General features: G+C 45.6%; 1 protein-coding gene and 1 pseudogene across 4 annotated transcripts in view; both read right to left on the reverse strand.

The window, feature by feature from the left end:
* Positions 1–18,982, reverse strand: part of Sfxn1 (sideroflexin 1) — a 36,776-nt gene extending 17,794 nt beyond the window's left edge. Inside the window, exons 1-3 of one of the 4 annotated variants that reach the window (XM_021180473.3) lie at positions 18,867–18,982; positions 4,791–4,965; positions 1,118–1,288 (exon numbers count right to left, since the gene is read on the reverse strand). In XM_021180473.3, coding sequence (XP_021036132.1) covers positions 1,118–1,288; positions 4,791–4,954 — 335 coding nt within the window. In that variant the 5' untranslated portion in view covers positions 4,955–4,965; positions 18,867–18,982. Of the gene's footprint in view, positions 1–1,117; positions 1,289–4,790; positions 4,966–14,502; positions 14,524–16,966; positions 17,165–18,328; positions 18,449–18,866 lie in introns of those variants that run through there. The other 3 variants (XM_021180472.3, XM_021180471.3, XM_029468337.2) reach the window with 3 other exon arrangements.
* LOC147000958 (large ribosomal subunit protein uL29 pseudogene) lies at positions 10,546–14,490 on the reverse strand (annotated as a pseudogene).
* Positions 18,983–19,908: the final 926 nt, after the last annotated feature.

Here is a 19,908-nt window from a genome sequence, read left to right on the forward strand (position 1 = left end):
GACCTTCAGACTTAGGGGAAATGTCACCTTCCTTTTAAACAAAGGTATTATTTAATATCTTTTTTAAAAAGCTTTATTTCTAATCTTAGGTGTTATGAGTGTTTTTGCCTGCATGTATGTGTGTGCACCGTGTATGTACAGTGCCTGCTAGAAGGTGATGGTCTCTTGAAACTGAAATTACAGACAGTTGTGAGCTGACATGCAGTGCTAGGAACTGAGCTAGGGTTCTCTGCAAGAGCAGCCAGTGAAAGCTCTTAGCCACGGAGCCACTTCTCTGGTTCCTGATTTTGCATCATTTGAGGCAAAACATGCATTTAAATAAAAGGAATTGTGTTATTTATTATTATCATAATTATTTAATCTTATCTTGTTTGCCAGGAACAAAGTCAAACTCATGGCCTCTGAGTGCCTGAGTCTCCTGTGTGCTGGGATTCCAGGTCTGAGCCTCCGTGGCTAGATAAAACAGGTGTTCATTTATATACATCATGCTAAAGGCTGCTGAAGAGAATGGTACCATTCACTTAGAGAAGAAGTGAAGATGAAATGATGCCTCATCTTATCTTAGTAGTTACTTTTGTTGTTGTTGTTGTTTGAGACAGTTGCTAGCTGTATTACCAGGCTGTTCTCACACTCAAAACCCTGTCTTAGTCTCCCAAGAGCTGTAGCTCCAGGGCTGAACCTCTCTATCCACCTCCACCGTATTTCCAGCTGTCATAGGTTCTATTTTATTTTAAAGTTTTTAATTTGAATTTTTATTTATTTTGTATGCATGTGTGCATGTACACACGTGGAGTCAGAGAATGAATAACAATTTGGCTTGTTCCATCCACTAAGTGGTTCCCGGGAGTCGAACCATGTGTTCAGGCTTGGTGACAAGCTCTTTTACTCGAAGCGCCATCTCGCCTGACCTATATCCTCTTTCATTTTTTTTTTTTTTTTTTACTGACTGTATTTATGTGGTACAACATACTCTGACATACCATAGGGATGAATTCATCCTTCTTGTTAACATAATCAGTGTGGCATTTTATTTCGGTAGAACTCATATTAAAATATTCTTTGAACGACCGCAATAGCGCACTGACTAACCCGCGACGCGCACCCTGCTGTAACGTACCGGTAGAAGGTCATCATGCAGCCCGTGATGGTCATGTTCATCGGGACCTGAGCTGACATTCTTCCTATCAGAGTCATCTTTTCACCGGTGTCAGGATGGAAGGCCGAGTCATACGCGTACTTCGCTCTCCATAGCTCATTTTCCGTGAGGCCGGCAGGAACGATTCCTTGCCTAGAAGATGACAACAACCGGTCCAGCAACTGCTGCTCCTTTCGGGCATCGCAGACCATGAACTACATGGTTTGCTCGATTTTACTATGCCTACGGGACCTGGCAGGCCTGTTAGAGCATGGGCTGTAATTATTGTTTTTTAAAATACTTCTATGTTCTGGGTACTAGGGACTGAACCCAACGCCTCACACATACTTAGCATGCATGCTATCCCTGACCCACGCTCGCAGCCTAGAGCATAAGAACAAAAAAACAACTACAGCAAACTCCTCAAACCCACTCACCTCAATTATCCATAACTTGGAAAATAACAGAAAGTAACATGTCTACCAAGCAGTGTTCAACTTGAAGATATTCATTGTTTTAAATGACATGTTAAAAGTGCCATCTGAATTTGGCAGACTCTGAACCATTTTTAGCTGTCAGACCAACATGATGGCTCTCAACGCTCGCTATTGCTTTATTTCAAACCTGTAGTTGGTGAACAGGTTAGGGACCCTTTGGTGCAAATAAAGGGCTTGGTGCACAATTTGTCATATTTTATCATCAATGAAATGCTCATTGTCAGACATTTAGAAAATATTCAAATTTAGTGGAGCTATGAAATTGCCCAGAGCGTATATACTGTTTGCCATTGGCAACATTTGGGCATATACAGTCTTTCAAGGTGTTTAAGATATGATACCAAACCAGATGCTCACTAACCAGGGTCTTTATTCAATAATAGTCTGTAAATACTTCTCCACCTGTTTACATAACATTCTTCCAAACCATCTACACTGGGTTAACTCCCAAGTTGATGTCCACATCAAAGAGCATATGGTTCTATAGATGCAATTAGCCAAAGGAAAATGCTATTGGATAAGAGGTCATAAATCTAAGGAATAGTGTCTGTGTACAAGCAGAGAAGACAGTACAATCACATATCTACAAGCCAAGGGGTGCTGGCAATTCCCAGAGACAAGGGGGACCCTCCCTGAGAATCTTCAGAGGGAGTGTGACCCTTCTGTGACTCAGACCCATCCTCTAAACACTACAGATTACTTTTTTAAAAAAAGAGAGCTTTAAAAAAAATCACTCTCCTAATGTTGGGATTTTAACTGTCCTACCTTTTCCACTTAGAAAAGATGTAGGAATAAGCTTTCATAATAGAATTCTACCCACATCCAAGATTATTTAGAAATGAGGAAATCTTGCTAATGCAACAGCCATGTAAAATATTAAATGTTCCTATGACTTTTATCCTTTGCACGTGAGTCTGAGTTTGTAGGAGGTGGAGGAATTCCCCTGGGAGAATGTCTACAACAAAGGCCAGGCCTCAGATCATGAGAAACTGACAAAGTCAGATCCCCATATGGGCCAGGCTCAGGGGAGATGGCCAAGGGTGAGTCTAAGTATGAGTGATCAGTGTGCAAAGATTAGCAGCTGCAGCTTCCTTCCCCAGGACATTTGCAGCCCCAGCCTGCTAATCCACAGAGCCCTCCTACCCAGACTAGCTAGGCCCTCCTCTGTGCTCCACCTAATAAACACCTGAGGTTCCGGGTTGCCTAGTAAGTGCCCTCCAACACAGCGCACAGCTCCACTGGATGCCAGCTTTCCTGTATGCGTGTGTCTGTCTTTTCTTCCTTCCCTCTCTGCCTCATTCAGGATTCCAGGACCCGAGCTGCAGGCTGTGGCAGCAAAAGCTACCTACACCTTTCGCCTTTTGCTCTTGGGTAGGAATGTATCGTTGCTTAGTCTTACTACTAGTTGGCTGGTTTCTATCAGCAGGCATGTAAGGCACATCAGGTTTAGTTCCTAGGCTCTTGCTGTGTTCCTTTTAACCCCTTCCTTCCTTCCTCTCTTGACATACTGCAGACTTACTCTTTACTGGTCCCTTTCTAACTGCCTAGCCTGAGGTGCGCTATTCCTGGAATGTTCAGGTGCGGCACCCCTGATGGTCCGATTCCCTGTATCTGATTGGCTTTTCCCTAGAGCAGAAGTCAGCCAAGTAGTGTCCATGCCTGGATGCCCCTTGGATCACAGGGGTCTTACATTTTAAAAGGATTATAAAAAGTTAACAAAATTATTATGTGACTGAGACTCCTTGAGGTATACAAAGCCTGAAGTACTTATTCTTTCAAAACATTTTATGTGTATAATAGCAGGCATGTATGTGTACTACATACGTGCCTGGGTCTTTGGACCCAGAAGAAGGCATCAGATCCCCTAAAAGTGGACATACAGGCAGCTGTGAACTGCCACATGGGTGTTGAGAGCTGAACCCAAGTCCTCTGCAAGATCAGGAGTGCTAAGTCTTAAATGTTAGCCCCTCTCCAGTCCCTAAAATATTCCTTATCCGGTCTTTTATAGAAAAATAAGTCTACTGCTGAATTAGCTGTCCCTAAGCATACAAATTCTGAGATTAGGGTACTGTCTATAGAATGCTTGATATTTGTTTATTTGTATTTCATTCCAAATGTTCCTCATTTATTTTTGAGATGAGATCTTACAACATTGCTCAAGCTTATCTTACACACTGGCTAGGTGAGTCTCCTGCCTCAGCCTTCTGAGTCACTGAGACTCAGGCAGGTAGCATCATGTCTGCATTCTCTCTTATACATTGGTATCATCTCTAGATTACCTGTCACACCTCAAGAAATAAAAATGCCCTGTACAGTTAGACTGTATTGCTCATGGAATAGTCACAAGAAAAGTCTGCCCATGTCGAATATCGATGGAAGACTTTTTTCTAGAGGTTTCTACCAGAACTGGTTTCCCTGACAAGGCCAGGGAAATTGGTGAATATGGAGGACAGACTGTCCCTGCATGGGTAGCATCCTCTTAAAATCCTGCGTGGCTCTCTCAGGGATGGGGTGCATCTCAAATCTGCATCCCTGAACTCCCGTTAGATTCCTTCCCATCTGAACACACACCTACAAAGTCTTTCTCACTGGGGCTGTTTCTCAGCAGCCATGGCCCTACCCTAGTTATCAGGAGCCAATACATACATACAGGAAAGCTGGCATCCAGTGGAGCTGTGCACTGTGTTGGAGGGCACCTACCAGGCAACCGGGAACCTCAGGTGTTTATTAGGTGGAGCACAGAGGAGGGCCTAGCTAGTCTGGGTAGGAGGGCTCTGTGGATTAGCAGGCTGGGGCTACAAATGTCCTGGGGAAGGAAGCTGCAGCTGCTAATCTTTCCTGAATGATGCTGTTTCTGTACAAAGATAGAAAGATGCTTGAGACAGTGGTATTAGAGAAAAGAATTCAGGATGCTAGGGAAAGAGACCTCACAGCTACAACGAACACTGGCTATTTGTGGTTCTACTTGGTCTTCCTATTTGCTCATTTGTTTTGGTAAGCAGCAATTTACTGGGGGAAACATGTACTGCAAAATCACGAAGCAGTTTGAAAACAACAATGAATCCATCATGCAATAAGCTGGGAAATGTAGCGCCGGCTGGCAGCGTTACCCATAATTGTGCACTGCACAACTGTGCACCGTGCAGCGCCAGCATTACCTGTAATCATGCACCACTTTCCTCGCATTCTCTAGCTGTTCGTTCGTTAAAAGGATGTTTCTGGGATCAGTAACCGTGAAGAAGTGACTGGCTCGGCCAATGAACGTGCTCTGGTCCCATCGAGGCTCCTTGATGTTAATGTTGGGTGGCACTTCCCCAGACATCGTCCCAGATCCTGAAAAGGGAAAGACAAGTCAGATGAAGTGACACAGTTACTACAAGCTTATTTTGCAGTTCACGATTAACCTGTGTGTAAAGACGCTCGGCAGAGAAAGGCTTGCCACATTAGCGTGGTGGCCTGCATTCCAAACCTACATCAAAGGTAGGAGAATCAACTCCACAAATTTACCCTCTGATTTCCACTGGCGTGCCTTTGCACGTGCTTAATCCCCTCCTCCACACAGTGCACACACTTGCTCTTACGCACATACCAATTTAAGTAATTAATTAAAAACACACACACACACACACACACACACAAATACTTCATGTTTAAGTTTTGATTTTGTTCGGTCACATTCATAGCTACCACGGGGTGCATGTAGTCCATAACTGCCAAGCTGGAAACCGTTCTAAAACAAAGCAAGCTGTTTACAAACCTCAGTCTATTTCAGCAAGACTTCAGAAATTTACCACATCTTTCTCATCTCTAAAGTACATAGTATTTCATCATTGCTTTCCTGTAGGAAAGTCAGAATCACTCTAGATAAGGCAGAAACATACCAAGTTTTAACAAGGGTTGGGGGCGGGGAGGGGATGGCTCAGTTAGTAAACTGCCTGCAATACAGCATGCTGGCCCAAACATGGAGCTTCCTGGCTAGTAAGCTGAGCCAAACAAGCCATCTCCAGACTCAGCAGGGACCCTGTCTCAAAAAAAAAGGGGCGGGGTGTGTGTGTGTGTGTGTGTGAATGATCTAGGAAGTCACTTGATGTCAACTTGCACATGCCCTTGAGCGAGGCAGCTGATGTCAAAGTTACCACCGAATTCTGGCCTAACAAATGTCATGTCCTACTGGAAGTAATGGATGATACCCAAAAATATAAAACTATAAATAATGATAGCGGATGCTAACAATTATAAAACTGAAAGAGATGGCAGGTTCTTTCAGCCTGTTTAGCATAAAACCTGCTCATCAAAAATTAAAGATCATCTTTTTTAATTTACCAGAAACACTGAGACAAGCAACACAAGCCGATAGCCCCACAGACCAAACATGGCACCTCCCCTTCCCTTAGAGGATGCCTGCTCCCCTCCTTTAGAGCCTGCCTGCTCCCCTCCCCTTAGAGCACGTCTGCTCTCTGGTCCATGACTATTTGCTCATTTACTTCCGAAGAATATTGCCTACTTCAGAACTGCTCTCTAATGTTATGCTATATGCTTCTGGCTTGCAGAAAACCACCACCTTACTGGGCAAATAAAGTAATTTTCCCACAATCCAGCCTCTCTGTCATAATTGACACTGTCTTCGGATATTCCTTTCCTGAGAACATCTACAAGCATATAAAAATTTGATGTGCTATCTTTTAAATCTTATTATTTAATTATTTTATAATTCCAAACATGAATATAATGTGTTCTCATTGTATCTATCCCTCTCCAAACTGTCCTGTGTCCCCTCTACATCCCCCTCTCAAATTTTTGACCTGTTCTTCTAATGTCATATTTATATATTATGTATGTGTTACATATTCATATATATGTATATACACACATATATATAGCTCAAGTCCAAGTATGTACATCTGTGTAGTATGAACCACTTTGGCATGAGCAGCCTATCACATGATTCACCCTGAAGAAACCTCCTTCTCTCAGCAGCTGACAAGTCCTTCCCTCATCTGGAATGTTGACTGACATGGTCTCATTCAGGCAGCCCATACTGTTGAGAGTAAGTGGATGCAATTTGCCCATTTCATCCAGAGGACACCATTTCCCTGCAGGCTTATTCCACCTCAGCCCAGCACTTCCCACCCCTGTTGGCTCTTACAATCTTTCCACCCCTTTCTTGGATATTTACTTTGTTTCATAAAAAGCCTCCAGAGGTGTCAGCTCTCCAATGTGGACTCACAATAACCCTTTTAGTCCTGCTTTGTGTTAGCTCTCTATGTTACACATAACACCACAGCCTGTCTGGGGCTCTCTTCTGTCATATCTGGCGATTCTCTTGGATGAATTCTCTGGTGACCGTGGGTCAAAGGATCCAATCACTAGAGAGGACTCACGTAATCTTCTTATACTTTTTTATTTCCGTTTCTAACATTAGTTCTAATCATGGCTTTGTTTAGGAATTCTAGGGACCACTAAGGCATAAGATCAAATGCTAGGTCACCCTATCCTTTGTCTATAATAAAGCATCACTGACCACTGGGTCAAAATTGACCATGTCAGTCAGGCACCCAAGCCTGAAGCGGTGCAGCCAGCGGTGAAGTGATAGAGTAAAATCTAGCTATTGATAAAACAGGCTAGGACAGCAGATCCAGATAAAAGTAGGTGGGGAGCCAACAGGAAACCATCTTTCTCCCAGCTGTGAAGTGTCAACAGCTCCATGTCTGAGTGACACCACTTCCTAGAGGAGAGACCTGGCTTTGCAGAATCACAGATGCTCAGAAACTTTGCATTTTGAAACATAAGAATGAACCAACCCACCCTCCTCTGCTCCCCAGCACGAGAGCCACTGAGTTCTCAGCCCAGGTATCCCATTAAGGAAATTCTGGACTCAGAATCCTAAGTCCATCTCAACACCGTAGTTTCCAAGGAAACAGGGATGAGGGTCTGCTTCTTAGTGCAAACTTCTTTCCCCAGTCATGGTTTGTGCTCATCATAATGCTGCAGAAATAAGTTACACTGTCCTCTACAGTGCTAAGATAAGCCTTCCTTCTCTGCTTGGCTAGAGCCCATACAACTCCCCTGGTCGTGATCTCCCTTACTACAGTGAGCCTGGAAGTACTCCTCCACTGGACAGCAGCTCCATCCCCGCTGGCTGTTGCCTGATAAGGTTATAATACAGAACAGACCCAAAGTATAAATTAAAATAAACAGTTGTGCATGTTAAATCCAGGGACAGAGACATATTGTAATTCACCTTATCGGAGGGGTGCAAGTCCTCACAGTGGATATCTGAAACCACAGATGGTATGGACCCCTATATTTTTCTACATATTTAATACTCAGAATAAGGTTAACCGATAAATTAGGCACAGCAAGAAGTTAACACTACTTACAGTGGAACAATACATATGACAATATAAGCTGTGGGAATGTGTTCGCTCTCAAAATATCTTCCTGTTTTTGAAATTTCTCATTCAATGTTTTTGGACTATGATTGATCATTGGTAGCTAACAGGTAAATGGGTCTCATAGACAACAAAAGGCTGGGTCACTGTGTGGAAACATGGATTATTTAGATAGCCCACAAACAGTAAATAAAAACTCCAGTTTATATGTAGGGATGCTTTCAGACTCACCCACAGAGGGCAGCCAAGGCATCTAAGCACCCTCCATAGTGGAGAGGAACCCAAAGGTTGTCTGCGCCTCCAGCTGGTCTGACTACCTTCATTGCCTATGTTTGGAGATGAAGGTTATTAAGGAATCTCTACTGATTAGGCAAGTAGGAGTAGTAGTCGTCGTCGTCGTAGTAGTAGTTGATAACTACTGTAAGAGATACAGCTAAAGATGGAAGGGGTGGTTCAGTAAGCCCAGAGAAACTCAAAAGCAAAGGTACATCACATCAAAGGCTCAGTTTGTTCCTACAACAGCACTGGCAAAGACAGAAGCTCTAAACCACAGGATACATGGGGTGAAGGAGAGCTTTTAAAAACACACACAGGCCTTTTAGAGATTTTCACACACTAGGCCTGGCTGAGGCTACCTGGACATGTGACTCCACAGGTGGTCTAGCAAACCTTCAGCTCAACGAGTGGGCACTGGACCATGCTCTAAATACAGCTACATGGCCAATGCTCCCTCCCTGCCCGCCCTGTGATGTTCTCAGACTGGGGGGAAACTCTTCCCCAGGGGACAGCTTTTCTCAAGAGCATTCTTTCTCTTTTATGCTAAATAGAGGCAACAAGGCAACATTTTAAATGTAGCTTTCACAGAATTCAAGGGTTTTTTTGTTTGTTTGTTTTTTTGTTTGTTTGTTTGTTTTTGTTTTTCGAGACAGGGTTTCTCTGTGTAGCCCTGGCTGTCCTGGAACTCACTCTGTAGACCAGGCTGACCTTGAACTCAGAAATTCGCCTGCCTCTGCTCCCAAGTGCTGGGATTAAAGGCGTGTGCCAGTTCTTAACAACAAACTTTGTCCAGTGTGTTAAGTACAAGCACCATTTTGGCTAAATTGTAGCCAGCACTATGTCACTAGTGGATACTTTGTGGTAGTAGTGCATAAGAACTATACAGGACATTACAACTGAGTTATCCAACAAGTTTATCATACAGACAGGAAACCTGAGACCCAAGGGAAGGAAATACTCTGTCAAGTGACATGGCTGAAGGGGAGAGGGGACCCCAGCACATCGCTTTTTCTCTTTAGTCTCTTTAGCTTTTTTTTTTTTTTTTCCTTTAAGGATAAAATCAGTTACTATCTATGGAGTACTGGATGGAGTCTCTGAGGTCCCCTTTTCTCTTTAAATAAGAAAGAGAACTTCTTAGAAAGAAACTTCTAGTACTGCGGACATCATACTTCACAGAGCATAGCCCAACAGAGCCACAGGAACACTGCAGACAGAGACCTTGTGAAATATCCCTTCTACGGGACAAAGATGGGTCGGGAAATGAATGTTTTCCTATTAAACCCAGAGATACCCTGGATGCTTGAGAGCATGTGATCTCTCCCCAGGCCAGTGCTGAAATAAGCCAGCTCATTTTCCACAACAGCTGTGCCCTTTCTATACATTACAGACTTCTTATAGATGAGGAAAGATTTTCAGAGGCTATTCCCAACCTACGGAGGAAGAAAGCAAGGCGGTTTTCTCTGCACAGAGACCTTCACACTCCAGGCTAAACTGTCAGATCTCAGAAGCCACAAAGCCCCATTGTGGTCTCCCAAGTGCACAGTAGGGTGCCCAGGAGCTGAGGAACCACTGCATTCATAGTTCTGAGGCTTGGCTCAGGGATTTTGGCTCCACATCCTGTGATTATCTGAGTAGGTCCAGAGTCACAAGCTGGAGCTGAAGTGAGGCTGGGTGGACAGCTGAGCAGAGCAGGAACTTCCAGTGGCTGGAAATGCAAAGTGACTCTTCCCAGGGGGAAGTCTGCCCCAGTTTGACTTCTGACCTCCAGCACACTAAGAGAGTAAATAAACTCGTTTTGGGTACTAAATGTGTGGTTTGTTAGTGTGGCAAAGTGAACAAACAGGGCTCCATTCCCTCACTGTGAGTCCAAGTGGCTTTTTACCGGCACAAACTGGATACAGTAACCTGTGCTTCCCACGCCCAGAAAAAGAAAGGCCACCAGATTCATCAGTAACGCTGCATCAGCATCTTGCCTGACACTGCTGATAGAGGGCCAGGTACAATGTAACTATTTACTATAGTCAATTACCCAAACCCTTTTGAAAGTATCAATTTCCATGGCAAGCAGGGCTTTCACTTTCTCCACTTTCATTTTCTTCAGGAACTGATTAGTTTTATTTAAAACAAAACAAAACAAAACAAAACAAAACAAAACACAAAAAGAAAACCGAAAAACCTACCTCCTCCCAGCCCCACCCTGACCCTGACTCCCAAGTTCACTTGGTTCAGCCATGGGCAGGAACAGGGCTGTTCTTGTACTTCGCACTCAGGCGCCATGTGTATGTCAGGTGGAGGAAGCAAGGCTGAGATAGATGATGCATGGCCAGCTTCACTTTGGGTCAAGAGTGGGCCAAGGAAGGGGCTGCTGCATGGGACTGTGGGCATACTGCCTTCCTCCTGCCCATTTGGTCAGTTTGTTTCAGTTCCTACTGCAGCTGGGATGGTGGTGGCACAGGGTATGGGGTTAGCGGCCCGAGTGACATACAGAGATGGGGTGCCCTCTTCGAACAGACTGATCATCCTGACTGGGAATACCACACACACAACTTTCAAGAAGTGAGGTTGTGGTGGTGGCTAGGTGAAGTAACGGGATGGATTGGTTAGCATGCAGAGAGCAGGCGCCCAATGACTATAGTTAAAGGCTTGTTTGTCCTGAAGGTTGAGACTGGGCAGAGTTCAAACTACTCCTTAGAGTATTCTTGAGCCAGGAAACAAGAGATTTGTGGCAATCAGTGATGTGGGTTCTCTAACAGAGGAGTTAGCTGAGAGAGGCTGCTGCCTGCCTGCAGAAAGGCCTTCTATTGCTCAGTCTCACACCAATACTGGGGACGGTGTGGATGCTCGCCTAGCCACAGAGTTCAAGGAGATACGCACTTTCCAAAAGGCAGAAGGAGGCATGGGTAAGGAAAAATGCCATACATAGCTCAAAAGAACACATTGCAGACAATAGCAAAGAATGTTCAGCTTTGGTACACTGGCGGCAAATGAAAGGTACCCTGGAGAGACACGAGACAAGGGGCTGGGAGTACGTTCTTGTCACATCTATCCAAGGCTACAGGCAGACTGCTAAAATGCATCCCTCTAGACAACCAGCAAAGATGTAGGAGCATCAGGGCCACACCCCATGCTGGTGGCACTCCATAGAGCAGCCAGGAGGCATCCACAGCACAGCACCTACAGCTGATGGTGAACAGTACTGGGGTTCACGTAGCACATTGGCAGATTTCTTTTTTTTTTCCCAGTCAGTCTCGCACTTTATTGTCGTTGTTATCTCAGGCCTTGACTGCATACTTGCGCAGAGGATACAGCCGCTCCTTCCGCTGCTGCTTCTTGGTCTTCAGCTTCTCCTCGTGCTTGGTGAGCCAGCAGCGCATGGCTCTAGTCTTCTTGGGTTGCAGGTCTAGGGGCTTGTATTTTTTGCCCTTGTAGAATTTCCTGAGGTTTTCTTTTTGAGTCTGGTTAATAACAGTGAGGACTCGGGTGATAGATTTGCGAACGACTCGTATCTTGGAGAGCTTGGACTCGGGGCCGCCTGTCACTTTGGCGACCCGAAGCTGGGACAATTCCACCTTCAGATCATCCAGTTGTTTCAACAGCCTCTCCTTCTTCTTGCCACGCAGGTCCCGAGCCTTAATCTTGGCCATTTCGGCGTTGTTCACGGCTGAAGCAGCCTGGTTCGAGAGCGGCAGATTTCTTTTTCTTTTTTTTTTTTAAAGATTTATTTATTGATTATACGTAAGTACACTGTAGCTGTCCTCAGACACTCCAGAAGAGGGAGTCAGATCTCTTTACAGATGGTTGTGAGCCACCATGTGGTTGCTGGGATTTGAACTCTGGACCTTCGGAAGAGCAGTCGGGTGCTCTTACCCACTGAGCCATCTCACCAGCCCGAGCGGCAGATTTCTTATGTTCCACAGTCTGAAGGGTAAATTAGTGCCGCAACCACGCTAGCCCGAACGCAGCAGACACACCAGAAGAAAGACTTGGGGCAAGAGGTTTCCCCTTGCATTTCAAAAACTGAACTGTAACTCCCGGAGTTTTGGCCGGCTTGGGGTTAGTTTTGAATGGAGTCTGTCCCACTGATGCCTGACTGAACTGGTCAGTTGAGGTATTAATTCCTATTAAAGGATCTTTTATATGAGTGATTTTAGTCTTTACATTTAGCACCTAGCCTTTTAGAAACACCTGCTTTTATAAGAAACCAACCAACCAACCAGATAGATGTAAAGCATTTTCTATAGTTTACTAAGAAGCAAAGTGATTTCAAGCTCTTTATCTATAAATAATCATTAGCTTTTACAAGTCATTCATTTTCAGTCTCATAAACAATTTAGGATGTCAGTCATAGGAGCATTAATTAATATTATAGCATTATGCTGCTTTTGAAACTGGAATTACAGATTGCTGTGAGCTGCCATTGTGGGTGCTGGGAGTTGAACTCAGGCACTCTGCAAGAGCAGTAAGTTGTGGGAGGCACGGAGGTCCTTGTGCTCACAGAGAAGCACTAGGGAAAGCCAGGAATGTTAAACACGCAGTTCTTCAAAAGAAGAGACTGGAGAACCTGTTTTCTGTCCGGAAGGCAGATCGTGGGGGTGATTTATAGCCTGGAGACCTTTGCACTATCTGAATGACTGAGACCACACCAGACTCTCCCCACTCCTCCACCCCTCAACCTTTACGATGGCACATGCAGTCTATAGAACTCATCTTTATGGAAGATGTCATAATTGCTTTACAGAGAGTCTCGATGTAGTCATTCCACGCCTGAAGCCTTGTTGTGCACATGGGATTGAGGTGATTGTCACCAGCAAACTTTTTTTCCAAATCATGCTGTGCTTCAATATGCCTGAGACAAATTGCCTGTCGTCAGACCTGCAAACTTTGAACCAGCCCTGAGTACTGAGCTGTGTTGAACCAGATTTCCCTCTTGGCCCACCCTGATCATTATTACCCTGCTGTTCCTGGTGTTGGCAGAGACCACCCATAAAAAGTTCTCTTTCTTATTCATAGAGGCAACCATTTTTTAGTTTATCCATTTTGCATGTATGTATGTGCATGTGTGTGTGGGAGGGTGTCATGGCACACAACTAAGAGGATAACTTGCAATAGTTGGTTGTCCTGAAGGTGGAGATCTTGGCAATCTACCTCAGGCTATCAGGCTAAGCACCAGGTACCTGTTGAGTCATTGCACCAGACCTCGAAACAGTTTTCTAAGGGGGCAGGAACTCTGTTAGTGCTAACATTTGATCTCTTGGCCAAGGCTCAGGAAGCCTCATCAGAACACATTTCTCTGGTCTCTGTAGATACTCATTAACAAACATGGTTAACGAACGCAGCCAGTGCACACGAAGGCAGTTTCACTGGCTTAGGCTCGGGTCCAATGTTCTTAACACGCAAAACATCAGGTTGAAAAGCAAGCAGATTATAATGGAACATATCCTACATTAATCTCTTTAAATACGCATGCAGAGACCCTTCATACAGCAAGCTGTCTATGCATAGACCTCATCCACGTCTGCTGAAGGGGCATTGTAAGACCAGTAACCCAGCAAACCCTGTCTGAGACTGGGATCGCATTGACGGGTGTTCGAATCCACACACTGGTCAAAGGTACTTCTTATTTCAATGGGCTCAAACTACCTTAAAATTCACAACAGCTGCCAGGCAGTGGTGGTGCACTCCTTTAATCTCAGCACTTGGGAGGCAGGAGGATTTCTGAGTTCGAGGCCAGCCTGGTCTACAGAGTGAGTTCCAGGCCAGCCAGGGCTACAAAGAGAAACCCTGTCTGGGGAGAAAAAAAATTCACAGCAGCTAAATCACATGCAAACCACAATGAGGAGCACAAAAAGCCAGTCTATCCTCAGCACATGATACTGTAAGGCCAATGGCTGGGTCAGCTCTCTCCCAGCACCACCTGAGGTAACTGAAGCAATGACTGGATTAACTTGCTGCTGGAACTTAGAAGCCCATGACGGTCAGACTATTCTCTCCAAAGAAATTATAATTAACCAAGAAAATGATTCTTACCTGAAAACAAGAAACTACCAAAAAAACAACACTCCCCATCCGCCCTGACCATGATTTTTTTTAGATGTTATGGGACCCCTCAAGCTTCAGGGCTCCCTGAGGACTAGAGGACAATTCAGAAACCACATCAAGAAAACTGGCTACTGGAAGAATTAGTGGCCACTTGGGCACTCACCTGGCTCTAAAATTAGACCCCTTAGGAATACCAAGTGAGTTTTGTATCTGCAGCCCCTGGCATGAAGGACTGAGTATGAAACTCCTCCGCCTTCCAACTCACCAGCTTGTTGCCAGTAGAGTTCACTTGTTTCTGTCACCCTGCCTCCTGTTATTATCCTCATTAGGTAACAGGGGAACCAGATTGCTCGTGCTTACAACACTACATGTCCCAATCTTCATGAGCAATTCGGTGAGAATCCCACCGCCTTCCCTGCGCCACAGGCAGCATACAGCTGGGTAAGGGAACGTCCACCTCCATGACTCCAGGTTAAGTTTGTTATGACTGGGCACTGTCAACCAGTGGGCTAGTCACTTGAATTGACTTGAGATGCTGTTCCCACCTCTGCCAGCTGTTCTGTAGCTTGAGTCCTAGATGAGGGGGGTTAGGTATGCATGAGAGCTGCTGCTAGGCTAAAGGCAGAAACTTATGCTTGTGGGCAGAGCAAACCTGAGCTCAAACCTCAGCTCTGCCAACTACTTGGAGGACTGATGCATGCTATTCAACAACTTTAAAACATTTATAAATGTGGACCTCTGGATACCAATAAGTACTAATATTTGCTAACCACTTACTCCAAAAGCTGTCCTCACAGCATCTGTGATGGTTTGTATATGTGTAGCCTAGGGAGTGGCCATATTAGGAGGTGTGGCCTTGTAGGAGTAGGTGTGTCACTGTGGGTGTGGCTTATGAGCCTCTTCCTAGCTGCCTGGAAGTCAGTATTCTGCTAGTGGCCTTTACATGAAAATGTAGAACTCTCAATTCCTTCTGCACCATGCCTGCCTGGATGCTGCTATGTTCCCGCCTTGGTGATAATGGACTGAACCTCTGAACCTGTAAGCCAGCTCCAATTAAATGTTGTCTTTATAAGAGTTGCCTTGGTCATGATGTCTGCTCCCAGCAGCAAAACCCTAAGACAGCATCTCCATCTAAACGATAGAACCATTACTACCCTCATTGGCACAGGAAGGCAGTTCATTAACTTTACTCTAGCAGTGCCCAGATGTGAACCCAAGTCACTTGCTGCCAACATCTCTGTCCCCTTGAGAAACGCCTGTAACTCTGGGACAGCATGGATGTAGAGAGTCTGACAGGACAGAGCTGAGGTAAAACTAGTGTGTCAGAGGAACACTGGGAATATCCTAAGACCAGACAAGCTGGGAAACACAGTTGGAGAAAAATTAAAATATAAACCAAGTGACTCAGTCTTATGGAAGACCTTTAAGGCCTGAGCTAGAGCAGTCTAAGTGATGTCCCAGCTCTTTGTATCTGCTGTTACTGGCCTGTTTTTCCAGGCTGGCTCCAGGCTAGAGAGGATCCCCAGTTTGTCACCTACCCTGGGACAATCAACAGAATGGGAACTGATCCAAACAAACATGACATGGATGGGAGCATGGACTCTACAATCCCACAACATAGGAGTTACTTTTCATCCTACATTTCATTTTCCTGATGAAGAAACCGACCACTGGAGCGATTTCACAGAGCCCATAGGACTGTAACGTAGGTGTTATTGACCTTATAAATGAAATGTAGTGATGGAGAGCGGAAGCGGCTGTCCTCACTGGCAGTGGCTGGCAGAGAATGGAAGGGGGCTGCACTCACTCTCCAGAGATCCTCACATGTGTCTAATCAAAAGAAACTTTCTTCAAAATAAACCAAATTTCAGACCTTTAGAGAGACACCAGACTATGTTTGATTTCTGGTTTTGAAAAGGAATTCTCTCTCTGACGTTTCATAGACAAGGAACATGGAATGAACTTCCACAGTGACTGGTGACAAACCTTTAACCCTGGCTAAAGACTAACAATGGAAATTATATTATAATTTCCCTTTGAGATGGGGTAGCATTAGCCTGCAAAAATGATAACACACTACCCAACAAGGAACAGAATATATCGGACATATTCAGTCCAATGATTTGCCATCCAAAAGAATCAACTTGGGGCTGGGAGTTTAGCTCAGTGGTAGAAGGCTTGTTTAGCAAGTACAAGGCTCTGAATTTAGTCCTCAGCTACAGGAAAAAAAATCAACTCATAGATTACACATAATAAAGTCTATACAATTATGTTACAAATTAATAGTGTCAACTAAACAATAAATTTGAACTTGGTACAGATGAAGGACCTGGGTGTTTTCCCCCTCCCCCACCCCTGACTAAGTGATATATAAAGTTTATACAATGATAGAGTCCTAACAATAATTTTTTCCCCCGGAGACAGGGTTTCTCTGTATAGCCCTGGAACTCACTTTGTAGACCAGGCTGGCCTCAAACTCAGAAATCTACTTCTGCCTCCCAAGTGCTGGGATTAAAGGTATGGACCACCACCTCCTGGCAACAATGAGTTTTTACTTTCAAATGAATAACTAGCAAAGGAAATGAAGGAACGAAACAGATTATTACAGACTATTCTAGATTTCTTACCTTGAAGTCCAAACCACCTTTTCAACAGCTACACACAGCTAAATGCACCTTGTTTGCACAACTAAAGCTGCCATTTCTGCAGGGATACTTTGTTTCATTTTCAGGCAGCAGGAGGTCTTCGAGATGGCTAAATAGTTAACTTGTTACTCTTTCAGAGGACCTGAATTTGCCACATCTGGTAGTTTGCCACTGTGGACAACTCCAATTCCAGGGGGAGCTGATGCCCTCTTCTGGCTGCACTTGCAGCCAGACATATACTACATATATACTCCTCCTCCTCCTCCTCCTCCACCACCACCACCACACACACACACACACACACACACACACACACACACACACACACACACACACACACACAAAGTTTAGATAAAAGAGAAAGTGGCCCCACTGCTTTATGAGTCCTTTTGGTCTGGCTGTCTTTACAGCTTTCTTGGCAGGAAGTTAGGAGGGGAAAGGGGATGTTTCCTCTCAGCCAGCTTTTGCTGAACACCCCGGGATAGTTTCATCAAACTTTTACAGAAAACTAAGCGCAACTATCTCCATTTTGCAGACCTTTGGCTGCACCCTTGAGTACACAGATGGAGCAATTCCTTATCAGAGCTGGGTGGGAATTAACAAACTCTTCCCAAACACTGTCATTGCTGTGAATGTGACAACCTCAGTCCCGGGGTGGGGGTGGGGTGGGGTGGGGGGATGGGGTGTCCTGAGGTTCTAGGACTTCCTGCTGAACTTCCATTTGTCCTCTAAACAACTCTCCTTCACACAGCAAGCCTGAGTCCAGCATTCTAAGACCCACAAAGCCCTCTTCTTTACCTCAGAGCTCGCCTCCCTACTCCTGCCTCTGCCTGGAACAAGGACAGAGAGATAAATCTAGGCAGTGGTTTTCAACCTTCCTAATGCTGTAGCCTTTAATACATGGTTTAGTGATTCCTCCAACTATGAAATTATTTCGTTGCCATTCCATAACCATAATTTTGCTACTGTTATGAATCGTCATGTAAACATCTGATATGCGACCACAGTTGAGAGCTGCTGACTAGAGGCACACAAAGTAGGTGCAGCAGATGAGGGATCAGGAGTGTGAGAAAACTATAAAGGGAGGGTCCCGGGTAAAGGCCCAAACTCTGAAATCCAGCAGAACTACGCTTTTCCACGAGGTCTCTCAATCATCACATCGTCACTGAGGGACAAAGTGGAAACAATATATATACTCGGATTGCCTGGCTCTTCTCCCTGGCCAGCTGTGACACTTTAGGCAAGTTATTCAAGTTTTAATGCCTCAGTTTTCAAATCTGGATTATGGATTTGGCAGCATTGGATGAATACAAAAGTCAGAGATCTAACTCCGGAGGCACAGACCTTAGTGTGGTCATTGTCATTCTGGAGGCGGTTGAACCTGAGATGATCAGTAGGAACACGATGTGGGAGCTGAGGATGCGGGTCCCATGGTTCTACCTGGGACACTTCGGTCCCTTGAAGAGATTAAGAGCTGGAGGTCAGCCACCAAGTGGTCTCCACTCCGACCTCCGGGTCCCAGCTACCAAGAGCCACCTGGTCACCTGGCAATTGCGCGCGCCCATCCTCGTGGAGACAGTCCCCTGGCAGCCATCTTGGCCGCCTGCACCCAGCATGTTTCGTCACGCGGTGACTAGGGACGCGTGGCACGGTGCATGATGCTCCCCTTTCACATCAGTTCCACGAGATCAGTTCCACGCTGAGGCCTCCCTAGCCCCAGTCTAGAGCTGCGGACCCACGAGGTCCCGGGCGTAGGTAACCAGCCTCAGGCATACCCCAGCGCGCACAGTGGACCCTGCTGGGTCCCCTGCAGCCCCCGAGATCGCGCCATCCCGCGCGCCTCCGGCTCCCGGCGCGCGCTCCGCCGCCCCCCGCCACTCACCGCCTCCCCGGCCGCCACCCGCGCCGCTCGGTCCCGTTCGGCGCCGCCTCCAGCTGCCGGAAGCGCCACGGCCCCGCGCGCCGCCCCCAGGAGCGCGGCCACGACGCGCGCTCACGACGCGCGGCCCCGCCCAGAGGTTCCTGCCTCTGCCTCGGTGTCACTCACGGCTTTGGCTGCTGAGCTCCGCAGTCTGCGCACGCCCCTTGTGCCCGCGCTTCTGTTTCTGGCCACACTGAGAACGCCTAAGTTCATCTTAGCCGCAGCCCGGGTCAATGCCACTGTTTTTCAATTTTTTTTTTTTTTAGAAGACCACCCATCATCATTGTTCCTCCATTCATTTGGGCTAATGCTTCTTAAAATGGGGGAGCTTGGCACAGCCAGCCCTCTAAGAAAAACTAGACAATACAAGTGCCACTTTCAAAAGAGTCACTGGCTGCTGGACAGAGATGGGACCATAGGGGACGTGCAGGCCAGAGGTCATGAGCTTAGCCAGGTTGGACCTGGTTAGACCAGGTTGGACGATGTGGAGAGAAGCATAGAATCTGGGACGCATTCTGAAGGCCAGCACAATACAACAAATAACGAATTGCATTCTTTGCACAGGTAGATAAATCCCCCCTTTTTTTTAAAGATAGCAATTCTCCCCAAAATAACCTCTACAAGCAATGAGATTCCGAACTGAATTTGGATTCTGTGTGTGTGTGTGTGTGTGTGTGTGTGTGTGTGTGTGCGCGCGCGCGCGCGCGTTGAGTGTGTCTGTCTGTATCCCAACAAGGTGACTGTAAAGTGTATATGAGAAAACAAAGAGCCCAATACAGCTAAAACACTTTGAAGGAGTAGATTGTCCTACAATTACAAACACAGAAGAATGGTAAAAAAAAAAAGAAAGGATGTGTTTGTACCAGAATCAATGAGGAGCTCCATCCAGCCAATCAGATATCCAGGCCAGGCTGAAAAAAAGGTCACCAGAGGGGAACATGGGGGTGGGGGTGAGGATCAGGCTTTTTTTTTTTTTTTAAGATTTATTTATTTTTATTATATG

The sequence above is a fragment of the Mus caroli genome, unplaced genomic scaffold, assembly GCF_978045245.1.
Source record: "Mus caroli unplaced genomic scaffold, Mus_caroli_1 scaffold_15, whole genome shotgun sequence".
NCBI classification, from domain to species: Eukaryota; Metazoa; Chordata; class Mammalia; order Rodentia; family Muridae; genus Mus; species Mus caroli.